Source organism: Hydra vulgaris, chromosome 04, assembly GCF_038396675.1.
Source record: "Hydra vulgaris chromosome 04, alternate assembly HydraT2T_AEP".
NCBI lineage: Eukaryota > Metazoa > Cnidaria > Hydrozoa > Anthoathecata > Hydridae > Hydra > Hydra vulgaris.
The window spans coordinates 25,550,001-25,575,160 of NC_088923.1; the positions used below are offsets into that span (position 1 = coordinate 25,550,001).

Genomic DNA, 25,160 nt, shown 5'->3' on the forward strand with positions numbered 1-25,160 from the left:
CAAAAACAACAAAACAATTTTTTTGCAATTTTTTGCTAATCTTTTAGCATATTCTAATTGAAAGTAATAAATTTATTGTATTATATATTCTCATTTTATAAATGTTATATGATATAATAAATAACATCTTTAACTCTTTTTAAAAAGTATATTTTTTCAAAACATATATATATATATATTTATATATATATATATATATATATATATATATATATATATATATATATATATATATATATATATATATATATATATATATGCTTTGACAAAATATAGATTTTTTTAAAACTTTATCAGGGTTTTTTTTTTTAATTTTAATTTAGAAGACTGGATAAACTTTTAAAAAAATTAATTGTTTGATATATATATATATATATATATATATATATATATATATTATATATATATATATATATATATATATATATATATGTATATATATATATATATATATATATATATATATATATATATATATATATATAGATGGATAGATTGATAGATATATATATATATATATATATATAGATATATATATATATGTATATATATATATATATATATATATATATATATATATATATATATATATATATATATATATATATATATATATATATATATATATATATATATATATATATATATATATACAGCACTGTGCAAAAGAAAGTAGCGCCTAAAAAATTTAAAAAAAAAAGTGCATTTAAATAAATATAAGTAAATAATATTGAATTTTTATTAAATTAAACTAAGATATTGTTTTAAATAAAGCTACATTTTTTTATTTTAGTTAATGATTTCATTAATAATATAATTTCAGTACTAATAAAATGCCAAAGATATCAATAAATGACAGAAATGGCATCATTGTTTTACATGAAGAGGGCTATAGTCAAGTTAAAATAGCCAAATGTGTGAATTGCTCTCGAGCCTCAGTTCAAAAAATAGTTAAGAAATATGATAAAACTGGTAATGTAGTGAATTAAAAGAAGTTTGGTCATCCCAAGAAGTCAAGCCTATGTGATAAACAGTTTTTAAAAATAACTGCACAGTACTGTATATATATATAATATATATAATGTAATATATATATATATATATATATATATATATATTATATATATATATATATATATATATATATATATATATATATATATATATATATTACATCTCCATAAAACTGAAGTTAAAAAATAGTTAAATGGAAAACTTTGTATTTTCAGCAAGCTAAATAATCTTTTAAATCAAAATATTAGAAATGATATGCTTAAACCAGTATTAGTATGATATTCTATTGCTACAAGTAAAGAAAATGTCTATTTTCAATTAGAGGAGCAAAAAAATCTATGAGAAATATACAAAAAAAGTTCAATGTATTCAAATCAGTAATAAATGTGGGTGCACTGATTTGATTAAGCACAAAGTCACTTCCCATATAAATGTATCAGTGCATAATGTATCAGTTAGTTTTAAATGCACCTGAATCAACCATACAATAGAAGCTACAAACAATTGGTTTGAAATATTTCGAAGCAAAAAAACAGCCAAGGATTAGCAAAGTGAGTTGTAAATGAAGACTTGCTTTTTGTAATTTGCATCTTAACAAGCCAGATTCATTTTGGGACAATTGAATTGTCCAAATTTGAACTCATTAATTTAAAAAATATGGTCCAGATTTTTTCTGACCTTTAAAACAGAATTGTATACAAACTGCTGTAAAGTATGGTGGAGGGACAATTGTGGTATAGATTTGTTTTTCCTTTATAAGTGGGGAAATTTAATCAAAATACATTTTAAAATGACTTTGCTAGTTCTATCAAGAATTTGGATGTAAGCAATAAATCTCAATAAATCTTAATAAATAATGTTTCCGAAATTGGTTTGTTGTTGTATATTTTCAATAAGATAACATCACAAAATACATTCATATAACTTTTTAGTTCTTTGAGAAAATTTCATTGAGAAGTTGGATTGGTTTCCACAATTGCCCGATTTAAGCTCCATTGAGCACCTGTGGTAAATACTGGATATCAATGTATCAAAACAGCTTAGAAAAATTTAAAAACTTTCTGGAATGAAATGCAGCCAATAGGATTTGATTTCTACAGAAACATTATCTGCCAAAATGTTTTTGTAAAGTTTTTTTTTTATCTGGGTATTAATAAGTTCTAAGAAATCATTTCAAGCTGATATTTAACCACAGACCTCATATATAAATGTTTTTGTAAAGTTTTTTTTTTATCTGGGTATTAATATGTTCTAAGAAATCCACAGACCTCATAGAAATCCACAGACCTCATAGAAATCCACAGACCTCATAGACAGGTTCTGAAGCAAGCACTCTAGCTACTGCACCAAGGCTGCTCAAAAGTAATTTAATTTTAAAGAGGGAATTAATAAAATTTTGAATTTTTACATCTTGATATCTGTTTTTTTTTAAATTAAATAATTTTTTGTTGTTTTCGTTTGTTTTTTGTTACAATTTTATATTACTAGTAATATATACATATTGTTATACTGGGGCAAGTAGAAAACTTCTTATTGTAATGCCCCTTTGTAAAACAAAGAGTATGTAAATAAAAATTTAGAACTTCTAATGTTTAACAAAAGTGTGAAATTTAAATTCTAATATTAAACAAAAATGTGATATTTTGAAATAAAGAGAAATTTTATAAAATTAATTGAAGCTCATAAAATTTTTACAATTTATGTAATGAAATAATTTTTTTTATAATTAAAAAAGGTTGAGAACTTTTATATTAAAAAAAGAAAGAAAACAAAGAACATTTAGAAGATTTAAAATTTTTTTTTTTTTCTTTTTTTCAAAATAGAATTAAAACAAACAAAAACAAAAAAACAATGAAAATGTATCATAAAATATTGTTTTAAATGGTCGCACACACAAAAAAATCTTTTTTTTCTAAAAAAAATAGAAAGTGTATTTATTGTTTTAATTTAGTATGTTTTTTTATAATTCTTTTAAATATATTGAAACATACTCCAAGAGGTTTTTTATGTTCTTGTTATGGTTAAATATAGTTATATACTTTCATTTGACTTTTAAATGTAGTCTTTTAAATGTCATCCATTTAAATGCGGCTTTTTAAATGTCATTCATTTTGGTTTATAAGCTAGTGTTCTACCACATAAAATTCGAATCCTCACTATGTACTTGAACCATGCGTAACTTGTTTCTTTGCTCAACAGCGTTGTTTGTCCATTATTTGTTGTATATTCATATTTTTTATTTATATAAATGTGTTATTTGTATTTCTAATATTTTTATATGTATTATAATTATTCTTGTTACATAGGTTTGAGTTGAAGAAAAATAATTGTTTGTATTATTACAAGTCTCAGCAGGTAAGAAAATTTTGCAATTAGTTGTTGATAATAACTTTAATGATGTACTAAAATTACCTTAATATGTTTAGGATCGCGTACCTAGTGGTGCTGTTATTTTGTTTAACTATGCCATCACTCGTGCACCAGAAGTCACCAAGCGGTTTGCTTTTCAAGTGGCTAAAGGTGGAGCTCGCTCTTATTTTTTGGCTGCAAACTCTGAAGATGAAATGAAAAAGTAAATAAAAGTTTTTAAACAAATTTAAAAAACAATAAATTTTATAAAGCAAAAATATTTTTTATTAATATTATAATTTTTAATATATATATTTTTTAATATTTGTTTTATTATTATTTTTAAACTAATTTGCATAACAATAAACATTATAAATCAAAAATATTTTTTATTAACATATTTTATATTAATAATTTTTTTTTTTATATTAATTTTATTAATTTTTTTAAGCAAAGTAAAAAACTATAAATGTTATAAATCAAAAATGTTTTTAAAAATTTTTAAACTAATTTTTTACTGTTATTTTTGAGATGGATGAAGTTTATAACAGAATCTTCTCACCAGCCTCTATCAGAATTGGTAATGTTTCATTTTGTCATTTTAACAGTTTTCACATCAAGTTAAAAAAGATTTTAAATTTTAAATTTACTAACAATTTTGTTTTAAATAAATCTTATTTGAAATATATTTATTATTAGAACTAGAAAAGAAACTTTAAATAAATAAATACCCCTTACTAAATGATCACAAATAAACTTTTTTAGAGCACAATACCAGAATGCAGTTTAAAAAATGTCAGCATTCCTGCTTTATCCATACAAGAGCCAGATTGTCATGGTTTTCTATGGAAACGAGGTAGTTCTCACAAATCTTGGCGAAAGCGCTACTGTGTCATGAAGTATGGATGTTTGTTTTATTATGAAAATATTGCTGATCAAGTTGCCCTTGGTGTTTTTAAGTTGCATAATTATGTCATTGATCATAGTAACGATACCAAAAATGGTTTTCAAGCAAATCCTCCTTATCAGAAGTTAAGGACTTACTATTTTTATACAGAAAATGAGATCGATTTAGAAAGGTAATAATCTATTTTTATTTTATTGTATGCAGTATTGTATTTGTTTTATTGTATGCAATAGTAGTGTTGTTTTTTGCAATAGTTTATAATTGCTAAATTTATCACCATTATTAACTCTAAAGTCAATATCAATAACATCATCACTACCGATATTGCCAATAATATCATTATCACAACCAACATCATAATCAATACCATCATCAGTACCAACAACACAAACAATACTTTTACCAACTTAATATTGACACCACTAACATCACCACCAATATCCTAATCACCACCAATGTTATTATCAGTATTTTTATGCCACAAATTTCAGCTTTTAAAATAAATATTCAAAGTTTACTTATCATTGGATTGAGAAAAAAAAAAAAAAAATTGGGCAGAAAACTAAAAATAAATTTTCACTTACATAACATGCATAGTTTGTGTCTGTCATCCAGCACTCTCCCGGAAAGTGTGGAGTGTTCTTCCACACATTCATCCACATCAGTGTGTAGCCTTCATCCAACACTCAAATATGGACTTTTTTTATACAGTTGTAGACTTCTTGTTTTTGCACATTAGTGTGGAACAAATTTAATTTTATAAGAATATGGCCATTAAATTGCTTGTGGGATTGCTTAACATAAAAAATCTATCTTTTTTTTTTTTACACTTTAATGTAAATAATTTGCATTTTGTTTAAAGAAGGGCAGTCAATTACTGCAAGTTTTTTTAAGTATTTTTTTAAAATTCAAAATTCTTTAACGGGTGATGCGGAAGTTATCGGACAATTTCTTAATTTCATTATTTGAGCATAATAATTAGTTTTTGTGGTTTTATGCGTAGGCATAAACGTTCTATAAAATATAAACTTTATTATTTCAAACACAATTATTTAAAATGAGGTTAAATGCAGCTGAACGAGAATCTTTTCGAAAGTGACTAAAAATGTTTTTTGTAAATAAACCTAATATAAAAAAAAAAATAAATCGTAAATCATTTTGAAAAGGAAGGATTTGCTCGAATTACAATATATGATAACCTAAAAAGACTTGAAACTGTTAAATCGTTTTCTGATAGAAAGCACCCTGGTCGTCTGACATCCTGGACTAGAGAAAAGAAAGCCGAGTTAACAAGACTTGTCAACAATCGAAAAGGGGTCAGTCAGAAAAATAGGTATTAAATTTGGTGTAAATCAATCGACAATTGGTTGTCAGTTAAAAAAAATGAATAATTAATTTAGAAAACGTGAAAAGACTCCAAAATACTCTATAGAACAACAAATAAAGGCGAAGAAAAGAAGCAGGAAACTAGTTAACCAACTCTATAACACAAAATCGCTTCTAGTCATCGATGACAAAAAATACATTTGTTTTGCACGGAACAACATGCCTGGAAATTCTGGATACTACACAAACAACAAAAAGACATGCCCAGAAAGTGTTTGTTTTATAGGAAAAGAGAAATTTCCAAAAAAATTATTAATGTGGATAGCCATATCTGACCGTGGTATGTCCGAGCCATTGTTTCGCACTTCCAAGGCTGTAGCGATCAATTCATCAATCTATATTAATGAATGTTTAGAAAAATGGCTTCTTCCATTTATTCACAAGTATCATGGAGACTTTAACTATTTATTTTGGCCAGATTTAGCAAGTTCTCATTATTCTAAAGATTCTCTAAATTGGATGGACCAATATGTCTATTACGTTTATAAAGAATCCAATCCCCCAAATGTGCCTCAAGCACGACCAATTAAAAACTTTTGGGGACATTTGGCACGGAAGGTTTACAAGGGAGATTGGCAAGCTTCAACATAGCAAGTTTTGATTGATCGCATTAAACTAAAACTACAAGAAATTGATTTAAACTTTTTACAGCGCATATGAAAGGCGTCAGAGCAAAATTGAGATCAATTGCAGATGGTGGTGTTTTTTCATACAAAAAATAATATATTTTTATTAAAAGATAAATGCTTTATTTAAAAAAAAAATAATAGTAGTTTTTTTTTAATTTATAAATAAGTTATTGCCGTTTTTATTTTGTCCGATAACTTCCGCATCACCCGTTACTAAAATTAGAGATTTTTACTTTTTTTTTTTAATTTGCAGAATTTAAAAAATCTCCTAAATTTTCAAGGTTATTTTTCACTTATGATTTTGAAATATTGTTTTTTTTAGAAAAAAATGATATTTCAAAATCATGAGATTTGATTACTGACAAACAAGCTTAAACGAGCTTAAACAATTAATACAAGGAGATGACAACATAAATCCAAAAACTGCAATGAGGAAGAAAACAACAGAGTAAATAAAACTAATAAAATGTGATTAAATCCATCTGCGATTTACACATTTTTAAGGAAAGTTATTTTTCAAAACAAGTTAGCAACAATTTTTTACTGTTAATTTAAGTCCATTGATTTTCTCAAAAAAAGTCATCAAAAAATCTTAATTTAATTAAAGTCTTTAGTGCACAGTCAACTATGTCATCCTGTCAACTGTGTCATCCTGCAAACTGTCTCAACTGTGTTATCTTGCAAACTGTGTCATCCTGCAAAATAAAGCAAAACAAATTTTTTTTACTTTTGTTTCACTATCATAAAGTAGTTATAATACTACCACCAGCAAAAACAATAATAATAAATAATAATAGTAATGAAAATAATAAAAAATAATAGTAATGAAAATATATACAAAAGTAGTAAAATCTAAACTACTTATTAAAAAAGAAACTTTAAAACTTTATAATAATTTAAATACCAAGATATTAAGTCACATCAAGTAAGTTAAAAGATTTTGAGTTCTTTGCTATGAATTTTACACTCTAAAAGACCATGCTATCTTCTCTAAAGAAACACTAACTTCTTTTTCTATTAATGCTTTTTTTGAAAAACTAATTTTAAAGAAAAAAAAAACAATACCTTGAAGTCAAAAAAAGATTTTCCATGACAACATTTGAAAGCAAACAAGTCTTTTAAACTAATTTTGGTGGCGGGGTAGGAGAGGCTAAACAAGACATTTAATGGCAAGCACACTATTCTTATCTAACAATGAAAAAAAAGAGAGATTTTCATTGGTCTAATATTGTAATTGATTTTATTGTCCAAATAAAAAATATGACCAAAAAAATTTTGTATAATTACTATTCAGGTATAGTATAAAAACTTTACATTTAATAGTATTGAAAAAAGTGTAAAAACTAAAATAATTTACTTAGATATAAATTTAATAATATATATGCAGGCCTCGACAAGAAGCGAGAGCTTTTGTTTCTGCTCTTGCCCACACTCCCCTAAAATAGTTTACGAGAGCAATTCACAGCACAATTATCATTACAGTATAATTATCATTGTAACTAAAATTAAAAACACAAAGTCATTTTTATAATAAATTATTTAATAATAACATAAATTATAATAAATTTTTATAATAAGTTAAAAAAATGGTAAATTAATTGCACAATAAATTGCAATGCTTTTTACATCTAATCAAAAATATTTACATTTAAATTGGCGCTCTTTTATAATTTTTTTTTGCAACAATTTTGCCTTTTAAAAAGCATTGCAATTTATTGTGCAATTAATTTACCATTTTTTTAACTTATCGGACAAAATAAAAACGGCAATAACTTATTTATAAATTAAAAAAAAACTACTATTATTTTTTTTTTAAATAAAGCATTTATCTTTTAATAAAAATATATTATTTTTTGTATGAAAAAACACCACCATCTGCAATTGATCTCAATTTTGCTCTGACGCCTTTCATATGCGCTGTAAAAAGTTTAAATCAATTTCTTGTAGTTTTAGTTTAATGCGATCAATCAAAACTTGCTATGTTGAAGCTTGCCAATCTCCCTTGTAAACCTTCCGTGCCAAATGTCCCCAAAAGTTTTTAATTGGTCGTGCTTGAGGCACATTTGGGGGATTGGATTCTTTATAAACGTAATAGACATATTGGTCCATCCAATTTAGAGAATCTTTAGAATAATGAGAACTTGCTAAATCTGGCCAAAATAAATAGTTAAAGTCTCCATGATACTTGTGAATAAATGGAAGAAGCCATTTTTCTAAACATTCATTAATATAGATTGATGAATTGATCGCTACAGCCTTGGAAGTGCGAAACAATGGCTCGGACATACCACGGTCAGATATGGCTATCCACATTAATAATTTTTTTGGAAATTTCTCTTTTCCTATAAAACAAACACTTTCTGGGCATGTCTTTTTGTTGTTTGTGTAGTATCCAGAATTTCCAGGCATGTTGTTCCGTGCAAAACAAATGTATTTTTTGTCATCGATGACTAGAAGCGATTTTGTGTTATAGAGTTGGTTAACTAGTTTCCTGCTTCTTTTCTTCGCCTTTATTTGTTGTTCTATAGAGTATTTTGGAGTCTTTTCACGTTTTCTAAATTAATTATTCATTTTTTTTAACTGACAACCAATTGTCGATTGATTTACACCAAATTTAATACCTATTTTTCTGACTGACCCCTTTTCGATTGTTGACAAGTCTTGTTAACTCGGCTTTCTTTTCTCTAGTCCAGGATGTCAGACGACCAGGGTGCTTTCTATCAGAAAACGATTTAACAGTTTCAAGTCTTTTTAGGTTATCATATATTGTAATTCGAGCAAATCCTTCCTTTTCAAAATGATTTACGATTTTTTTTTTTTTTTATATTAGGTTTATTTACAAAAAACATTTTTAGTCACTTTCGAAAAGATTCTCGTTCAGCTGCATTTAACCTCATTTTAAATAATTGTGTTTGAAATAATAAAGTTTATAAGTTTATTGAACGTTTATAATAAGTTTATTGAACGTTTATGCCTGCGCATAAAACTACAAAAACTAATTATTATGCTCAAATAATGAAATTAGGATTTGTCCAATAACTTCCACATCACCCGTTATAGTAAACCATTCATTGTCTGTGTATTTAAAAAGAAAGTAAACAGCTTTTAAGAGATGAACACGTATTACGAGAGAGAAACTCTTACCAAATAAGGCCTGTTTCAAAAACCTATAATTAGAGTCAAGAAGATCCAGCATTCATCATCCTAGGCAGGAAACAATATAACACAGGTTTACAACCATGCCAGCCTAATAGATGAAGTGTTTGAAGAGAAAAGTCTTTGTGTGTCGTTGCAAATGTACCCTTACTAACTTAGAAATATTATTATAACCATTATTGCAAAGATAACATAAAAATATTCTTAACATTTTCAAATTTCATGAAGAAATTATTACTATATCAAACTTCATATAATTGGCAGCATAAATTATACTACGCATTTCTTGCGCTTTATTTTACTCCACGCTAATGTGGAATCTTTAAATTTTGTTTGAATTTTCACTCAACTCACATTTAATGAAATATTAACTTCACAAAATTGTGTAAATTATGGCCTCTACACATAATGTGGAATTTTAAGTCCACACTTTCCTTAAGAATGAGGTAATGATCAAATTCAAAGCATTTTTTTTGAGCGAATAATATGAAAATATATTGTTAAAAAAAATAAAGGGATATTTTTTTTTACAATGCATGTTTTTATTGAAGTTATTGTTAGTTTATAATTATTGTTTATTTCAGCATTATACTTGATTTCAATTTTACATTGAAATTAAAAATTAATAATGAAACCAACTGGGATGAAAAGTTCTATCAATTTTAAGGGACTCCAGGTTCAAAAACTAGAGGGACTCCTTGGACTCCGGACTCCTTTTTTTTTTTATTAACTTTTTTGAGTCAATTAGCCAATTTTTAGGGTTGAAGTCCCTGAAATGCAATAAACTATATAAAGTTTCAATTGTGCTGTAAAAAATTATAATTTATTTTTGATTTCATTTCTTTGCTCAAAATATAACTATTTCTTAAAAATATAAGGTATTTCTACCATATATACTTTAGTATTATAATTATTATACGATATATTTATAATATATTTTATATAATAAACTTGTTAACTTCAAGTTTAAATGCGGTGGTGGTGTAGTGGTAAAGTGCTCGCCTTGTAAGCGAAAAGTCCCGAGTTTGATTACCGCGCTCACCTTGTTTCTCTGTGTATCGGCTTTATACCCTTCCCAAAACTGCATAATTAGTTAAATAACTAACATAAAATAGTGGGTCAGAACGAAGAGGTCCGAGATTCAATGCCGGCTCTAGTCCAATAAGCAACATTGGTAAGTAAGGTGGCGAGAACTTCTTAGTTAAATTTTCATGACTTTTTTTTTTATCAGTAAAACCATATCTGTTAGTTTAAACAATATCATTACGAAAACGTGTTAAAATTCTTTTTTTTTTACTTTGGCATCAACGCAGGATTGAGGTTGTAAATATTTGTGCCTAAACTAGGGTTGCCATTGTCCCGGTTTTTACGTAGGAAAGCGAAGCTCTCAACTCACCAAAACAAAAAGTTTTCATTGGGTTCTCCCACGGATAAACCGGGACAATGACAATCCTAAATATAATTCTGCATCTAGATATCAGCGTACACCAAAGATTTTGTACACCGCATATGCTGTGATTCGCCTCTTATATTCTTTAAAAGCAATTTATGCTATAGACGATGTATGCCATAAAAAAGCTGCGCATTTTTGAATAATTTATATGCTGCAGAGCTTGTCCACACACAGCGTTATTTAATGCGTTTGCGCTTTTACTGGTTTAAAGTTACGTAACTGTTGGCTAAATAAATTTGAATCAATAAACTTTTAATAAGAGAATTTAATAAGGGTTTCGTTAATAAACGTTTAAACGCTAATATAAAATTTAAAAAATTCCGGAGTACCAACAATTTTTATGACGGGCGGGGCGGGTAAAAATAGGGACTCCTGGACTCCGAATTTGCATCCCTGGAAACCAATTAGTGAAATCTTCAAATCTTCACGAGTTTTTGTTTTGTGAAATCAATAAAGTAGAAACGATTTTTATATATTTCATTTCAGAACACTTATACATTCAGCGAACATACCAGAGAAAATAATCTTTAATAATGCTTCTAGTTTCATTTTTATTGCATAATTTTAGATGTCAAATTTTATATTGACATTTAAAATTATGCAATAAAAATGTAATCATTTTTTTACATCGGGATTTTATCTGTGACTTCCATAAATATTCAAACGGTTGGCTATAATTTTGTTTAATGATATTTATTTTACCAATCACTTTTTCTTATATCTTATATTATTAATTGTTTTCATGTTAATACTTTTTTTGAATATTTTAAGGTGGATTGGTGCAATTAAACTTTCTATTGCTACAGTAAAATAAAATGTTTTCAACTTCGGATATTTCATTCCCTCGTCTCGCATCTTTGGACGAATTTATTAGCGAGAATAGAGAATACTGTAACATAGTAAACTATATATATATATATATTTTTAACAATTAAAAAACATATTTTATCCATAATATGCTTAATTTATTTTTTTAAGAATATTTTTTTTCTTTTCAACTTCAATTAATATTTATTTTAACTTTTTTACTAGTATTTTTTTTCAAATTGGCTTTTATTTTTTTTTTTGTATAAAGACGCAAAATATTTATAGGCATGCATATATATATATATATATATATATATATATATATATATATATATATATATACATACATATATATATATATATATATATATACATACATATATATATATATATATATATGTGTGTATATATATATATATATATATATATATATATATATATATATATATATATATATATATATATATATATATATATATATATATATATATATATATATATATATATATATATATATATATATATATATATATATATATATGAAGACCTCAGTGGAAAAACCGGCGTTGTCACATTAAAAAAGTATTGAGAAAGTATTTGATGATCATTAATAAATGTCTTTATTTAAAGCGAAGAAAAAAAATTTTTTGTATAAAAATTTACAAAATGTTTTGTTTTTGAATAAATTTAAATAAAATAATTATAATATAAATTTTTTTAAATTGCTTAGTTTCATTTGCTTTAAATAAAGACTTTTATTAATGATCAATAAATACTTTCTCAATACTTTTTAAATGTGACAACGCCGGTTTTTCCACTGAGGTCTTCATATATATATATATATATATATATATATATATATTATATATATATATATATATATATATATATATATATATATATATATATATATATATATATATATGCATGTATGTACTATATTTTATGGTTAAATTTAATGTAAATATTTTTTGTGGTGATTTTTTTAAGTTTTTGTTAAATTTTATTCTCGAGTGAAATCAGAATGATTTTAAATATTGAAGTAACTTTGTCAAGATTTTTGCTTGTATATTTGCTCAGGAAAAAGCCTAAAACGTTTCAAAAAAAAATGAAATCCGATAATGAAATGCTTAAACAGCTCATCATATTTTTTTGATTTCTATCATTACAAAAGTAATATATTCAGCTCAAAGAACAAATTAAACTTTTTCTGGTTTACAAGTTTATCATTAGTTTAGAATAATATATAGGATGATTCCCCTGCATTACCCTATTCGTACAAACTAAGAAACACAATTTAATGCCAAAGAAGTCGTAATATATTTTGTCTGAACTTTATGACTGGCTCAGTAAAAGTATTAGATTATTTTAAAAGTTTTACATTAAGTATTCAAACGATAGCTATGTAATGTTCAAAGAATTTTTGCATTTTAGAGCGCTCAGGAATTTTCAGTGAAATCAATTAACGATGAATTAAGAACAATTTTAAACGTAGTTTTTTGAATTATTTCCTCCTTTCTTGTTGAAACGCAGTGAAAGTTTTTTTCTTGTTCCCTGCTGCGTCTCAATAGGTGTTTTATATTTATTGTTCTATACAGTCATAAAGAAAATCTTTTCAGGTTAAAATTTAAGAATAAAATTCATTTAAAAAATACCATACAGTGTTGTTAAAAAAAATACGATACAGTGTTGTTAAATAAAATACAATACAGTGTTGTTAAATAAAATACAATACAGTGTTGTTAAAAAAAATACAATACAGTGTTGTTAAATAAAATACAATACAGTGTTGTTAAATAAAATACAATACAGTGTTGTTAAATAAAATACAATACAGTGTTGTTAAATAAAATACAATACAGTGTTGTTAAAAAAGCTATTAGTTTTTGTTTCGATTATTTTTTTAAAGAATCGTTAAAAAAAAACTTAAGATTTTTATTTATTTATACACAAAATGTTCGTAAATAAATTCATGTTTTTAAATAAATTTTGGAGTGATGCTCAACATAAACTTAGAATTACAACTTACATTATTTTTTAATACCGAACATTTTTATTTCATGTTTTATTCAGGACTTGGGAACCGGTTAAATTTTGTCCAGCTACGTAGCCTAATACTCCTAAATTGCAGCTCCGAAAAATTTTTGTACTGTGGAGCCAGCTCCACAGTACATCAGCTCTGGCTTCATCTGTAATACCAAATATTTTCTGGGCATGACCACAATCATCGACACATCCAGCTACACCATCACCAGTTCTAGGGCAGTGACGCTTGAATTTTTGAAGTTTCAACATGAAGTATAGTAGAGTAAAGCTACTAACATACTCAATACTAAATATATAAATACTACATATATTCAAGACTAAGTTATATATACAGCTTTGGCCAAAAGTTTGGAACACCCTTGCATTTTGTACAGTGTTGTTAAAAAAAATACGATACAGTGTTGTTAAATAAAATACAATACAGTGTTGTTAAATAAAATACAATACAGTGTTGTTAAAAAAAATACAATACAGTGTTGTTAAATAAAATACAATACAGTGTTGTTAAATAAAATACAATACAGTGTTGTTAAATAAAATACAATACAGTGTTGTTAAATAAAATACAATACAGTGTTGTTAAAAAAGCTATTAGTTTTTGTTTCGATTATTTTTTTAAAGAATCGTTAAAAAAAAACTTAAGATTTTTATTTATTTATTTATACACAAAATGTTCGTAAATAAATTCATGTTTTTAAATAAATTTTGGAATGATGCTCAACATAAACTTAGAATTACAACTTACATTATTTTTTAATACCGAACATTTTTATTTCATGTTTTATTCAGGACTTGGGAACCGGTTAAATTTTGTCCAGCTACGTAGCCTAATACTCCTAAATTGCAGCTCCGAAAAATTTTTGTACTGTGGAGCCAGCTCCACAGTACATCAGCTCTGGCTTCATCTGTAATACCAAATATTTTCTGGGCATGACCACAATCATCGACACATCCAGCTACACCATCACCAGTTCTAGGGCAGTGACGCTTGAATTTTTGAAGTTTCAACATGAAGTATAGTAGAGTAAAGCTACTAACATACTCAATACTAAATATATAAATACTACATATATTCAAGACTAAGTTATATATACAGCTTTGGCCAAAAGTTTGGAACACCCTTGCATTTTGGGCGTTTTAGCCATTTTCGGTGGTTATAGACTATGCAGCAATGACTAATTTGCACTAATTAGTGTCAGTTGTTGAAATATAGAAGACAAGCTACAGAATGAGCGTTGTTTCCTATCTTACGCTTGAATACAAAGATAATTATAGCTTATACAATCAATGTACCATTGATTTCAGTATCAGCCGTTGTTCATTATGAGAGACACACAACCAATCATGTGTAAAGCTATAAATTTCTTATGCACTGTCTGACTTGTTTACGTTCTTAGATTGATTCATGTGCATGTGTAGACGTCTGCTAACACGCTTTACAGGTTAGAAATTTCTATTTTTGGACTCTAAATACGACTTTATTTTACGTCCATATTTTGGAATCATTTCAAACAGGTAGAAATTATAAATTATATTTTAGAAGGAGTAAAGGTTGGTTTTTATGTTCAGTTTACGTTGTTTTACTTAGTAGTTAATAAAATATTAGTAAATATTAGTAATTCACGATTTTGTTCTGGGTGTGTTTGCAGATATTCCGACCCTTAATCTTCTAATGGCACGTGGAAAAGAGTTGTCAGTCGCAAAACGTGCGCAAACTATGGTGCTCCACCAGCAAAACTTCTCTAAAAAGAAAATTTCAGCCGTTGGGGGTGTCCCAATTGGCAGTCATCAAAGGGATTGCTAGAGCAACAGAGTTGGGTACACTGGATTCACGCAAAAGATCTGGAAGACCACGTGTAACTTCATTATCAGCTGATCGTCTCATCCGAAGGGCCTGTATTGCTCATCCCACGTGGTCCTCCTCAGCTATATCATCATCTATGTCGGACCCACTAAGTTCCCGAACAATCAGGAGGCAATTGGTAAACGATTTCAATCTCCGGTGCTATCGTACTGAAAAAAGTTGACCGCTAAAAACATCAAGGACCGATTGGCCTTCTGCAGGAAGTGCCGGCACTGGGTGGCAGAAAACTGGAGGAACGTGATGTTTTCGGACGAAGCTACCTTCACTCAGTTTCAATCAAAGTCATGTCGTGTTAGGAGACCACCAAATCAAAGTTTTAATGCCAGATATGTAACACCAACGGTAAAAAAGTCACCTACGGTCATGGTTTGGGCAAGCTTTAGCGCTGCGGGCAGGGGAGGTATCTGGTTCATGCCACGAAATACAACGATCAACGGTCAGGTCTACCTTAGTATCCTACAAGAGAAACTTCCCCATCATATGGGGATACTCAATTGCACCACATTTCAGCATGATGGTGCTCCCTGCCATCAAACAAAGGCAGTGAGTAGCTGGCTTCGGGATTCTGGGATTGAGGTCTTAGGTCCATGGCCTGGATCAAGCTCAGACTTCAATCCCATTCAAAATATGTGGACCTTAATTAAGCAAAAGGTTGCTGAGCAAGCACCGACGTCAGAAAAGGATTTAATAGAGGTTATAAAGCGTGTATGGGTGACAGAAGTGAGTCAGCAGTATTGTGAGAATTTGGTGACTTCGATGCCCAGGCGTATAGAGGCTGTTCTGAAGAGTCGAGGACAATATACAAAATACTAACTGTGGATTTTTAATGACCTACTGACTGTAGATTAATTTCGTATTGTTATGGTAGTTATATAAAATATATGTGGCCATGTTATTAGACAAAATGTGTCGTTTCCTTCAAAAATGCAAGGGTGTTCCAAACTTTTGGCCAAAGCTGTATATATATATATATATATATATATATATATATACATATATATATATATATATATATATATATATATATATATATATATATATATATATATATATATATATATATATACATATATATATATATATATATATATATATATATATATATATATATATATATACATATATATATATATATATATAATATATATATATATATATATATATATACATATATATATATATATATATATATATATATATATATATATACTATTTTTTAGAATTTATTTAGAAACTCACCCAATAACTTCTTCTTTGAACTGCACAATGGCTATCATTTTTATTATTTTTAACAACTGAAAATCTACCAAAATCTGGATTGTTGACCGTTTCAAGAACTATTTCTTGAACTGCTCCCCGAGGTGTTCTGCAAAATGTTTTTGTATCTTTTGCTGCTCTCACCTAGAAAATAAAAATAATTCAAATTATTTAACGAAGTTTTTATTGTTACCAATAAAGCGACCCATCCCGCGAAGAAACAGGAGTAAGTTCATTTATGAAGTTAAATGTTCATTCACAACCATCGTTACTATCGTCGCTATATCACGTCACATATCGTCGCTAGATGCTTGGTCGTCAGAAGAGTCAGACATTAAAAAATCATCATCTGAATCATCTTCACAATCTCTATTTCCAAATAAATTGTGCCACTACAATTATTTCGTAATAAAAATAACATAGCAAAAAGCTATAAAAGCAATTTTGGTCACCATACTTTGTATGAAAAAGAAAGGAATTACAAAATACTTACATTTTCAATAATTTCTTAAGATTTTTAGCGAATATTGATTAAAAAAAAAAAATTATATACTGGCACACCTAAACATTGATAATACAACGAAAAAAATAATAACCTACTGGAAGTTCTTTAGCTCTAAATGAGAAAACTTTTTCACAACAGGTCAAAGTTAGAGTATATATATATATGTGTATTAGTATATATATATGAGTGTGTGTGTGTGTGTATGTGTATATATATATATATATATATATACATATATATATATATGTATATATATATATATATATATATATATATATATATATATATATATATATATATATATATATATATATATATATATATATATATATATATATATGTATATATATATATATATATATATATATATATATATATGCGTATACACATATGTGTGTATGTGCGTGTGTGTGTGTGTGTGTGTTTGTGTGTGATATGGTCAGCTTGCATGGGCAAGATAATTAAAAGAGTTCAAAGAAAAAGAAGAATCACTAAATTATGCCATTCGTTAAGGAGGCTTAAATATGAAAGAAGATTAGTTTTTAATAAGTCAAAGACAGAATATACAAGAGCTGGCGCAATTCAATACTTCAAGATCTTAACATTTCATCCTGATTCCACCCACTATGTAAGTCTAGCTACGGTGACTTTCCTGATCCCGCTGGTGCAGTTAGAAAAAATAAAGAGCGACTAAATTAACAGTCAACACAAAACTGTCGGTAAAGAGAATTTCTATTTTCTTTAACCGAGTAGTTGACTCTTGGATAAAACTATCGAATGTCGTCAAAAACTCTAAAACAACAAATGCGTTTAAAATTGGCTATGATGCTTGCATAAAAATATCAAACTATATATATACAATTTATCTGTCATAGTTAGCCATATTCTTTTGGCTGACTCCGCTCTAAGCAAAAGTCTATTAAATTTAAAGATGTACATATATATCATGGCCAACAACGCCGAGGGGCTTTTTTTCTAAAGGACTTTTTTTTATTAGAAAATTCAGAAAATAGAGGACTTTTTTAGAAGTTGACTTTTGTCTCCCCCCCCCTCCCCCCCGCTCCATCCCCCACTTTGAAACCCGTGTCGTCGGCCATGTATATGCTTATATAAATTTAGGTTTTAGAGAGGGTTAATTTATAGATATTTATGTAATAAATATATTTTTAAATAATAAAAAAATGAGTGGATAAGTGTATTTCAAAATGTAGATTTCTCTTTTCATCTTTTCTTTATTAAAACCTAATCGAATTTGGTTAAACTAATGAAAAGATTCTGAGAAGCTTGTGCAATTTGAAAATGCTGTCTAAAATTTTTTTTATAAGATTTTTGTAAGCACATGGTTTTTCCTAAGTTTTACTTCTTTTTTTTTAATTTTCTTTTTCGCATAATTTTATAACAAGTTACAAGATATATTGTCTAAAGTGTAACTTGTATTTTGTGTATTGTCTGAGATCTGCAAATGAATTATTTTTCTTTTTAAAAACTTTTATTGCTTTCAGTTTTTAACTTTATTTTATTTCCGCTATTTTTATTATATAATCTCTTATATAATCTCGCATAATATCGTGTAATCTGAACTATATAAGTATTTTTAAATCGAAAAAAAATTTCAATGATAATTGAAAAACTAATTTAAAACATTTAGAAAACAATTTTACATCTTTCACGGCATGAAGTTTTAGTATTGGGGGAGAAAGACGGCGAAGCGCTGAAATGATTAATATAGTTAAATAGTGTACTGAATACATTAAATAGTATATTGAGTACTATCTGTGCTTTGAGTAAAGCTCTTTACCAAATTTAAAATTAACAAAAGTACAAAAAACTATAAAACACAAAAAAATATTGTCATCATCAAGTTCTCTAAATCTACCATTCACTAATACTCGTGATTTTCGAAGTAACTTTTCTTCTGTTGAGTCTTTTATCTTACAAAGTTTACAAGACCTACTTGCTCTTTGTGAGACAAATTTGAGTTCAGCTGTCTCATCTTGTAATATTAGTGTTGATGGTTATCTTCCTTTAATTCTTAAAGACTCTAATAGTAATATGCTTGGCCTGGGCATTTACATTCGTGCAAGTTCAGCCATTTGTCGGGAAACTAGGTTTGAATCCACCGACTATTCTTTTATGTGCTTTCGTTTAGCACCTTTCTCTTTGTTCTATACAGCTGTTCTTCACCTCTTGACTTCACTCTTTTCTATGTTAATTCTGATCAAATTGACCAACCTCTTTCTCTTTATCCTTTATTCAATATTGTTGCTGTTGGTGACTATAATATTCATCAAACTGAATGACTCTGCAGGTGTTAAGTCCCACAATTTTTGCCTTTCTCAATCTCTAACACAAATAGTCAACTTTCTAACTTTCGACTTATGTCTTGTTTCTTATCCTTCTTACCCTAGTCAAAAAGTCTTATAGGATCCTATAGCAATCCTACAGTTTCTATAGGATCTATTGGATTCCTAAAAGAATCCTATAGGTATCCTATATTTTAATAGGAAACCTATAGGACCTATGGGACAGGAATCGGAACCCTATTGCAATCTTATAGGTCCTATAAGATTGCTATAGGACTAATACAATTTTTATAGGTATCCAATGGGTTCTATAGGAATCCTATTGCAATCCCATAGGTCCTTTAGGATTCATATACGTATCTGATAAATTCTATAAAATTTGTATAGGACTTACGGCATTCTCTTCTGATTCCTAATGCACTCCTATAGGTTCTATAGTATTCATATATGTATCCTATAGCTGCTATAGTTCCTCTTAGCTATAATTCTTCATGCAAGTTCTAGCTGATGTAATCGTATCAAAAAAGTGTATCAAAAAAGTTCTTCTTAGCTATAATTCTTCATGCAAGTGCTAGCTGATGTAATCGTATCAAAAAAGTGGAAAAGAAAATATCTAAATTTATTGGAATTATGTATAAACTAAAGCATCTCCTTAACACAACTTGTTTAAAAAATATTGATTTCTCTTTTATTCACACAACTTCATCAATTACTGCAACATAATCTGGGCGAGTACTTATCTAACAAATGCAATTTACAAAAAACAAAAACTTGCATGTCGCTTAAGATTAAACGCAAACAGGTACACCAGTGCAAAACCTCTACTAAGAGAACTTCGAGTGCTTAATGTCTTCAAAGTAAATATTCTTAACATACTTCTTTTTATGTTTAAGTTAAAGAATCTACTACTATCAAACACTTTCCAATATCAATTTATTTCTATAAACCACAAATACCAAACTAAGTACTTAATTAACAACTTTGTTATACCAAAAACTTTATTAAAACAAGTTGAATTCTTAGTTTTTCTACGAAATTTAAAATCTGTCGATAAATTTAAATTTAGTTTAAGATAGTAAAGTTGAAAATTTTACTACATCAGTGTCCTCACGTTTGGGCAGGGGGGCAAGCGTTTTAGGGCTTTTTGTTCCCAGGCCTCCGCCATCCCAATCTTTTGCAAGGCCTCCTTATTTGGCATAGGTATGAACATACTTATACCAAATAAGGAGGAATATTGTTTGGAGTTTGCACAATGTGTGAAAGCGTCCTATCTGAAACATCAAAAAATCCTTTGGGCGCCCATATATATATATATATATATATATATATATATATATTTATATATATATGTATCTATATATATATATATATATGTATATATATATATATATATATATATCTATATATATATTAGGGATATGACTTTTTTGCAACCTAATAGGCCTGTATCGTAATTCAATGAACTTTTATGTAAAAAGAACGAATAGATGTTTCATTTTGACATATTTTGAAAAAAGGTCACCCCAAAACCAAAAAATCGAATTTTCAATAGGTACACTTTTGTACAGTAAATGAATATTAAAGGCTGAAGATGTTGTAAGAGTCATACTCCTGTTGTTATTTTATTTATTTATGCAACATGTACTGTGATATAACAAAAAACATTATGTGATATATAATTATACAAGTATTACAAAATTAACAGTATCAAAGCGTCTAGTACAACAATATACATAACTGTCTGTGTCTATAGGCCTACTGTGTTTAGTACATGGGTCACATGATGCTCACGTCTCATAAAGAGTCTAGCGCTTATTACTTAGAATGAATCGAAGTTGCAGTTTGTCTTTCTTTCTGCAGGAAGCATACAGGTCTTGCATCACCTTGATTGCACGTTCAGCTATCTGATTACTTCGTGGTATGTCGATGACGGATGGCTCTTTCTTCCAGTGATTTTTGAATGACTGCAATGCCTTTTTGTAAGGCTTCAATACATCAGATAAATTCTTGAAGTCATTGTCATTGTACTTTTGACTACTAAACCAATGTTCTGCCCACTCATATGAAATGAACCTGCAAACCTTCTCCAAATTCTTTCTCGCTTCAGGCATAAGAATGAACGCCAGAATGGCGAGAATGGCTCTTGAGTTCCATCTGGCATTGCTCATATTAGGAATGTTCTGAAAGTGAATCAGAGGGAAGTTTCTTTGTTCTTCATAGAACCTAAACACTCTTGTTAAATGGTACAAAAACTTCATATCGTCTCTCCACCCTGATTTATCAAGAATTTCTACAGTTCCATTCACAAACTTATCCTTCAGTTCATCATACTTATTCAACAGTTCAGACACAAATGGGTATTCAATGTTTGGAGATTTGGTATCACCCCCAAGTTCTTCGTCCATCACCAAACGGAGAATCCTGTCTAGTACGTGATGCTGACAACCGATAAATTGTGGTATTGTGACACCCTTTAATTTAAACATACGTTGCAACTTCACAACAACTCCATTTCTCTTCCCAGTATTGACGTTTGTTGTATCAGTAATGATCATCTTAATTGAATTCCACAAATTGTATTCATCAATAAGTTTGGCAATTTTTTCAGCAACAGTTTCAGCTTTGCCATCTTTTAAACGCAGTGCATCAAGTTTCACGTCAGTTCTTTCATTCTGAAGTACAACTACCTGATATTCCTTATCATCTATTCGTTTGCCGTCAAAGTGTAAGGACCACTGTTCCATTTTAAGTTGTTGTATCATTTCTTTTTTCAATTTACCTGCCTCTTTGAATATGGACTTGTAAATTGCTGATTGACTTGGAGTTGGAATATCAATACCTTGTTGTGATAATACATTGCATATTTTAGCAGCTTTCTTTGTGGAAACTCCACTTGATGTAACCATACTTACAGCAAATTTACTTTTGTAGTGCTTTCTAGTTTTTTTCTGAGTGTCCTCATCATCGTCTTTATCACCGTCGTCGTCTTCATCATCTTCACTCTTACTTTTGCAGTTTTCAGATTCAGTACCACTGTCTGTGGTAGACAGGACTTGTGATGTGGAAGGTATTGCTGTTCCAGACTGGACTTTCCTTCTCTTGGAAGGGTGAATGGTTTCTTTACTTGCCACTTGTCCTGTTGAGTACCCCACCTGTCCTTTACTTTCTTTTTGTAGGTGGTATAGACGTTTATCTTCCGAGGATAACCACTGGCCATTCACTTTCGTGATGTCAAATAATGCATTGAGAACATCATATTTTCCACGCTTGACACATTCATCATAGACCTTCAGCACCTTCATAAGCTTTGCTCTTATCACTTGATCAGACACACGTGGAAAATTCAGTTTATTGTCCCACAATTTTGTAATTTCCTTAGAAATTTGGTCTATTCGTTCTTTTCTTCCTTTAACATATGCTCCGAGAAACTGGTATCTTCCTACGATCTGCTATTGAAGTGGTATTCTGGATTTTTCATCGAGTGAATGTTCTTCTACAGCCACGCTTCCTCTTCTTCTGTGTGACTCTTGAAATCTCACCAAATTTTTAGTCCAAGTCTTCTTGTTCTTTGTTACTGTGGTATGACTTTTCTTGTGAGACATCATATAATATTGTTACGACTTTACGGATAGCTGAGCGTAAATATCCGTTTAATAAAGTCGTTTAATTAATAAAATACTTTAACTGTATAGTAATCCAATTATAGTTCGATAATCCAGTCAATGTTGATAACAGTTCGATAATCCAGTCCGTATCCTAACGATAATGCTACAACTACTTATACTTCGTACACTTACAGCGTCTTTAGTTCGCTACAGTAGTTCCTTATTAGCTCAGTTACACGCAGAGTACTTCATAGAACTATTCACATTATCAACACTGAGCTCTGACAGCAGCTCGCTTATATAATTATTTAGAGCTTCCAGAATGTTCTACTAAGTTCTATAATCTTCTACAGTCTGTTACAGTCGTCTATATCACCGTGGTAACACAATGACGTCATCACATAACAATTCCAAGTATTTGCCGGCACACGGTCGTTTCGTTGCCATGGTAACGTGTGGCGTTATATTTATAAATTCATAACAAAATAATGAAATAAATAGAATTAAGCTGAGAATTAAGCTTAAGATTAAAACATCGGTCAAAAATGAATGTATAAAAATGGTAAATCAAATTTTTATTTTGGGGTGACCTTTTTTTGTTGCAGAAAGCTATTTGGGCCTTTTTTTCATGATTTTAGGTAAAAGTTCTTCGATTTATGATACAGGAAACATTTTATTTGAAAAAAAATTAAAAAGTCATATCCCTAATATATATATATATATATATATATATATATATATATATATATATATATATATATATATATATATATATATATATATATATATATATATATATATATATATATATATATATATATATATATATATATATATATATATATATATATATATATATATATATATATATATATATATATATAAAAATATATATATATAGATAGATATATAAGCCAGTTTTGGACTCAAAGAAGGTTAAGGACATATTAGGTATTGATTTTATAATATTTTATTTGGCATCACTATTTACCCTTGTTTTGCATGATGAGTACAGTATATACCTTTTAGTTAGTTTAAATTTTTGTTTTCAGACTTAATAGCTGAGCAACTTCTAATGGAAAATGTTGAGAAAAGCAATTACTGCAAAGTGCAATGGTGAACGCAAACTTGCAAAATGAAGCATTGATGTTTTTAATAAAATTATTGTTGATAGAGAACATTATGTTAATAATAATCATAATTGATATATTTTATAACAACAATTGCTTGCTGACTTCAATATTCTGTTTTTCTATTTCCTTATTTTTGTGAATTAAATTCATTGGTTTTAATTAAATGAAGAACTAAAAGAAAATGTATGAAGAAATACCCTCGATGATATTTCTACTAAATATCCTTTGACAACTGCAAACGGCAATCCAATTAGATTTCAAACAGAATTGAATTGGATTCCGGTACATATAAAACTATAAGATATTAATATCTTGTAGTTTTATATGTACAGGAACCCTATTCATTCTTGTTCCAAAATCTTCTAGGAGTTTTTATCATTAAAGACACCAAATAAACAATTTCCTATAGTTTTATATGTACTGAAATTCTACTCAATTAAGTAAGATTTCTGTAAATATAAAAATATAAGATACTGTTCATTCGGTGTCTTATAGGATGAAACTCCAATAAGGTTGTGAAACAGGATTGAATAGAATTTATGTTCGTTCATACCTATAGGACTATAATATACGGTGTCTTATGGGATAGGACTCCTATACAATTTTGGAACAGAATTTTGTAGAATTCCTGTACATCCATACCTATAGGACTTTTATATCCTGTGTCTTATAGGATAAGACACTAATAAGACTTTGGAACAAGATTGTATAGGAATTTTATCCATAAGAATTTCCTATAGGTCGTA

The 25,160-nt window shown here is 28.1% G+C and overlaps 1 protein-coding gene across 1 annotated transcript in view; it reads left to right on the forward strand.

The window, feature by feature from the left end:
• LOC105844527 (uncharacterized) overlaps window positions 1–11,710 on the forward strand; it is a 23,084-nt gene extending 11,374 nt beyond the window's left edge. Inside the window, exons 4-8 of the mRNA XM_065795895.1 lie at window positions 3,321–3,369; window positions 3,441–3,586; window positions 3,895–3,943; window positions 4,129–4,442; window positions 11,666–11,710. Coding sequence (XP_065651967.1) covers window positions 3,321–3,369; window positions 3,441–3,586; window positions 3,895–3,943; window positions 4,129–4,442; window positions 11,666–11,708 — 601 coding nt within the window. The 3' untranslated portion in view covers window positions 11,709–11,710. The remainder of the gene's footprint in view (window positions 1–3,320; window positions 3,370–3,440; window positions 3,587–3,894; window positions 3,944–4,128; window positions 4,443–11,665) is intronic.
• The last annotated feature ends 13,450 nt before the right edge of the window (window positions 11,711–25,160 follow it).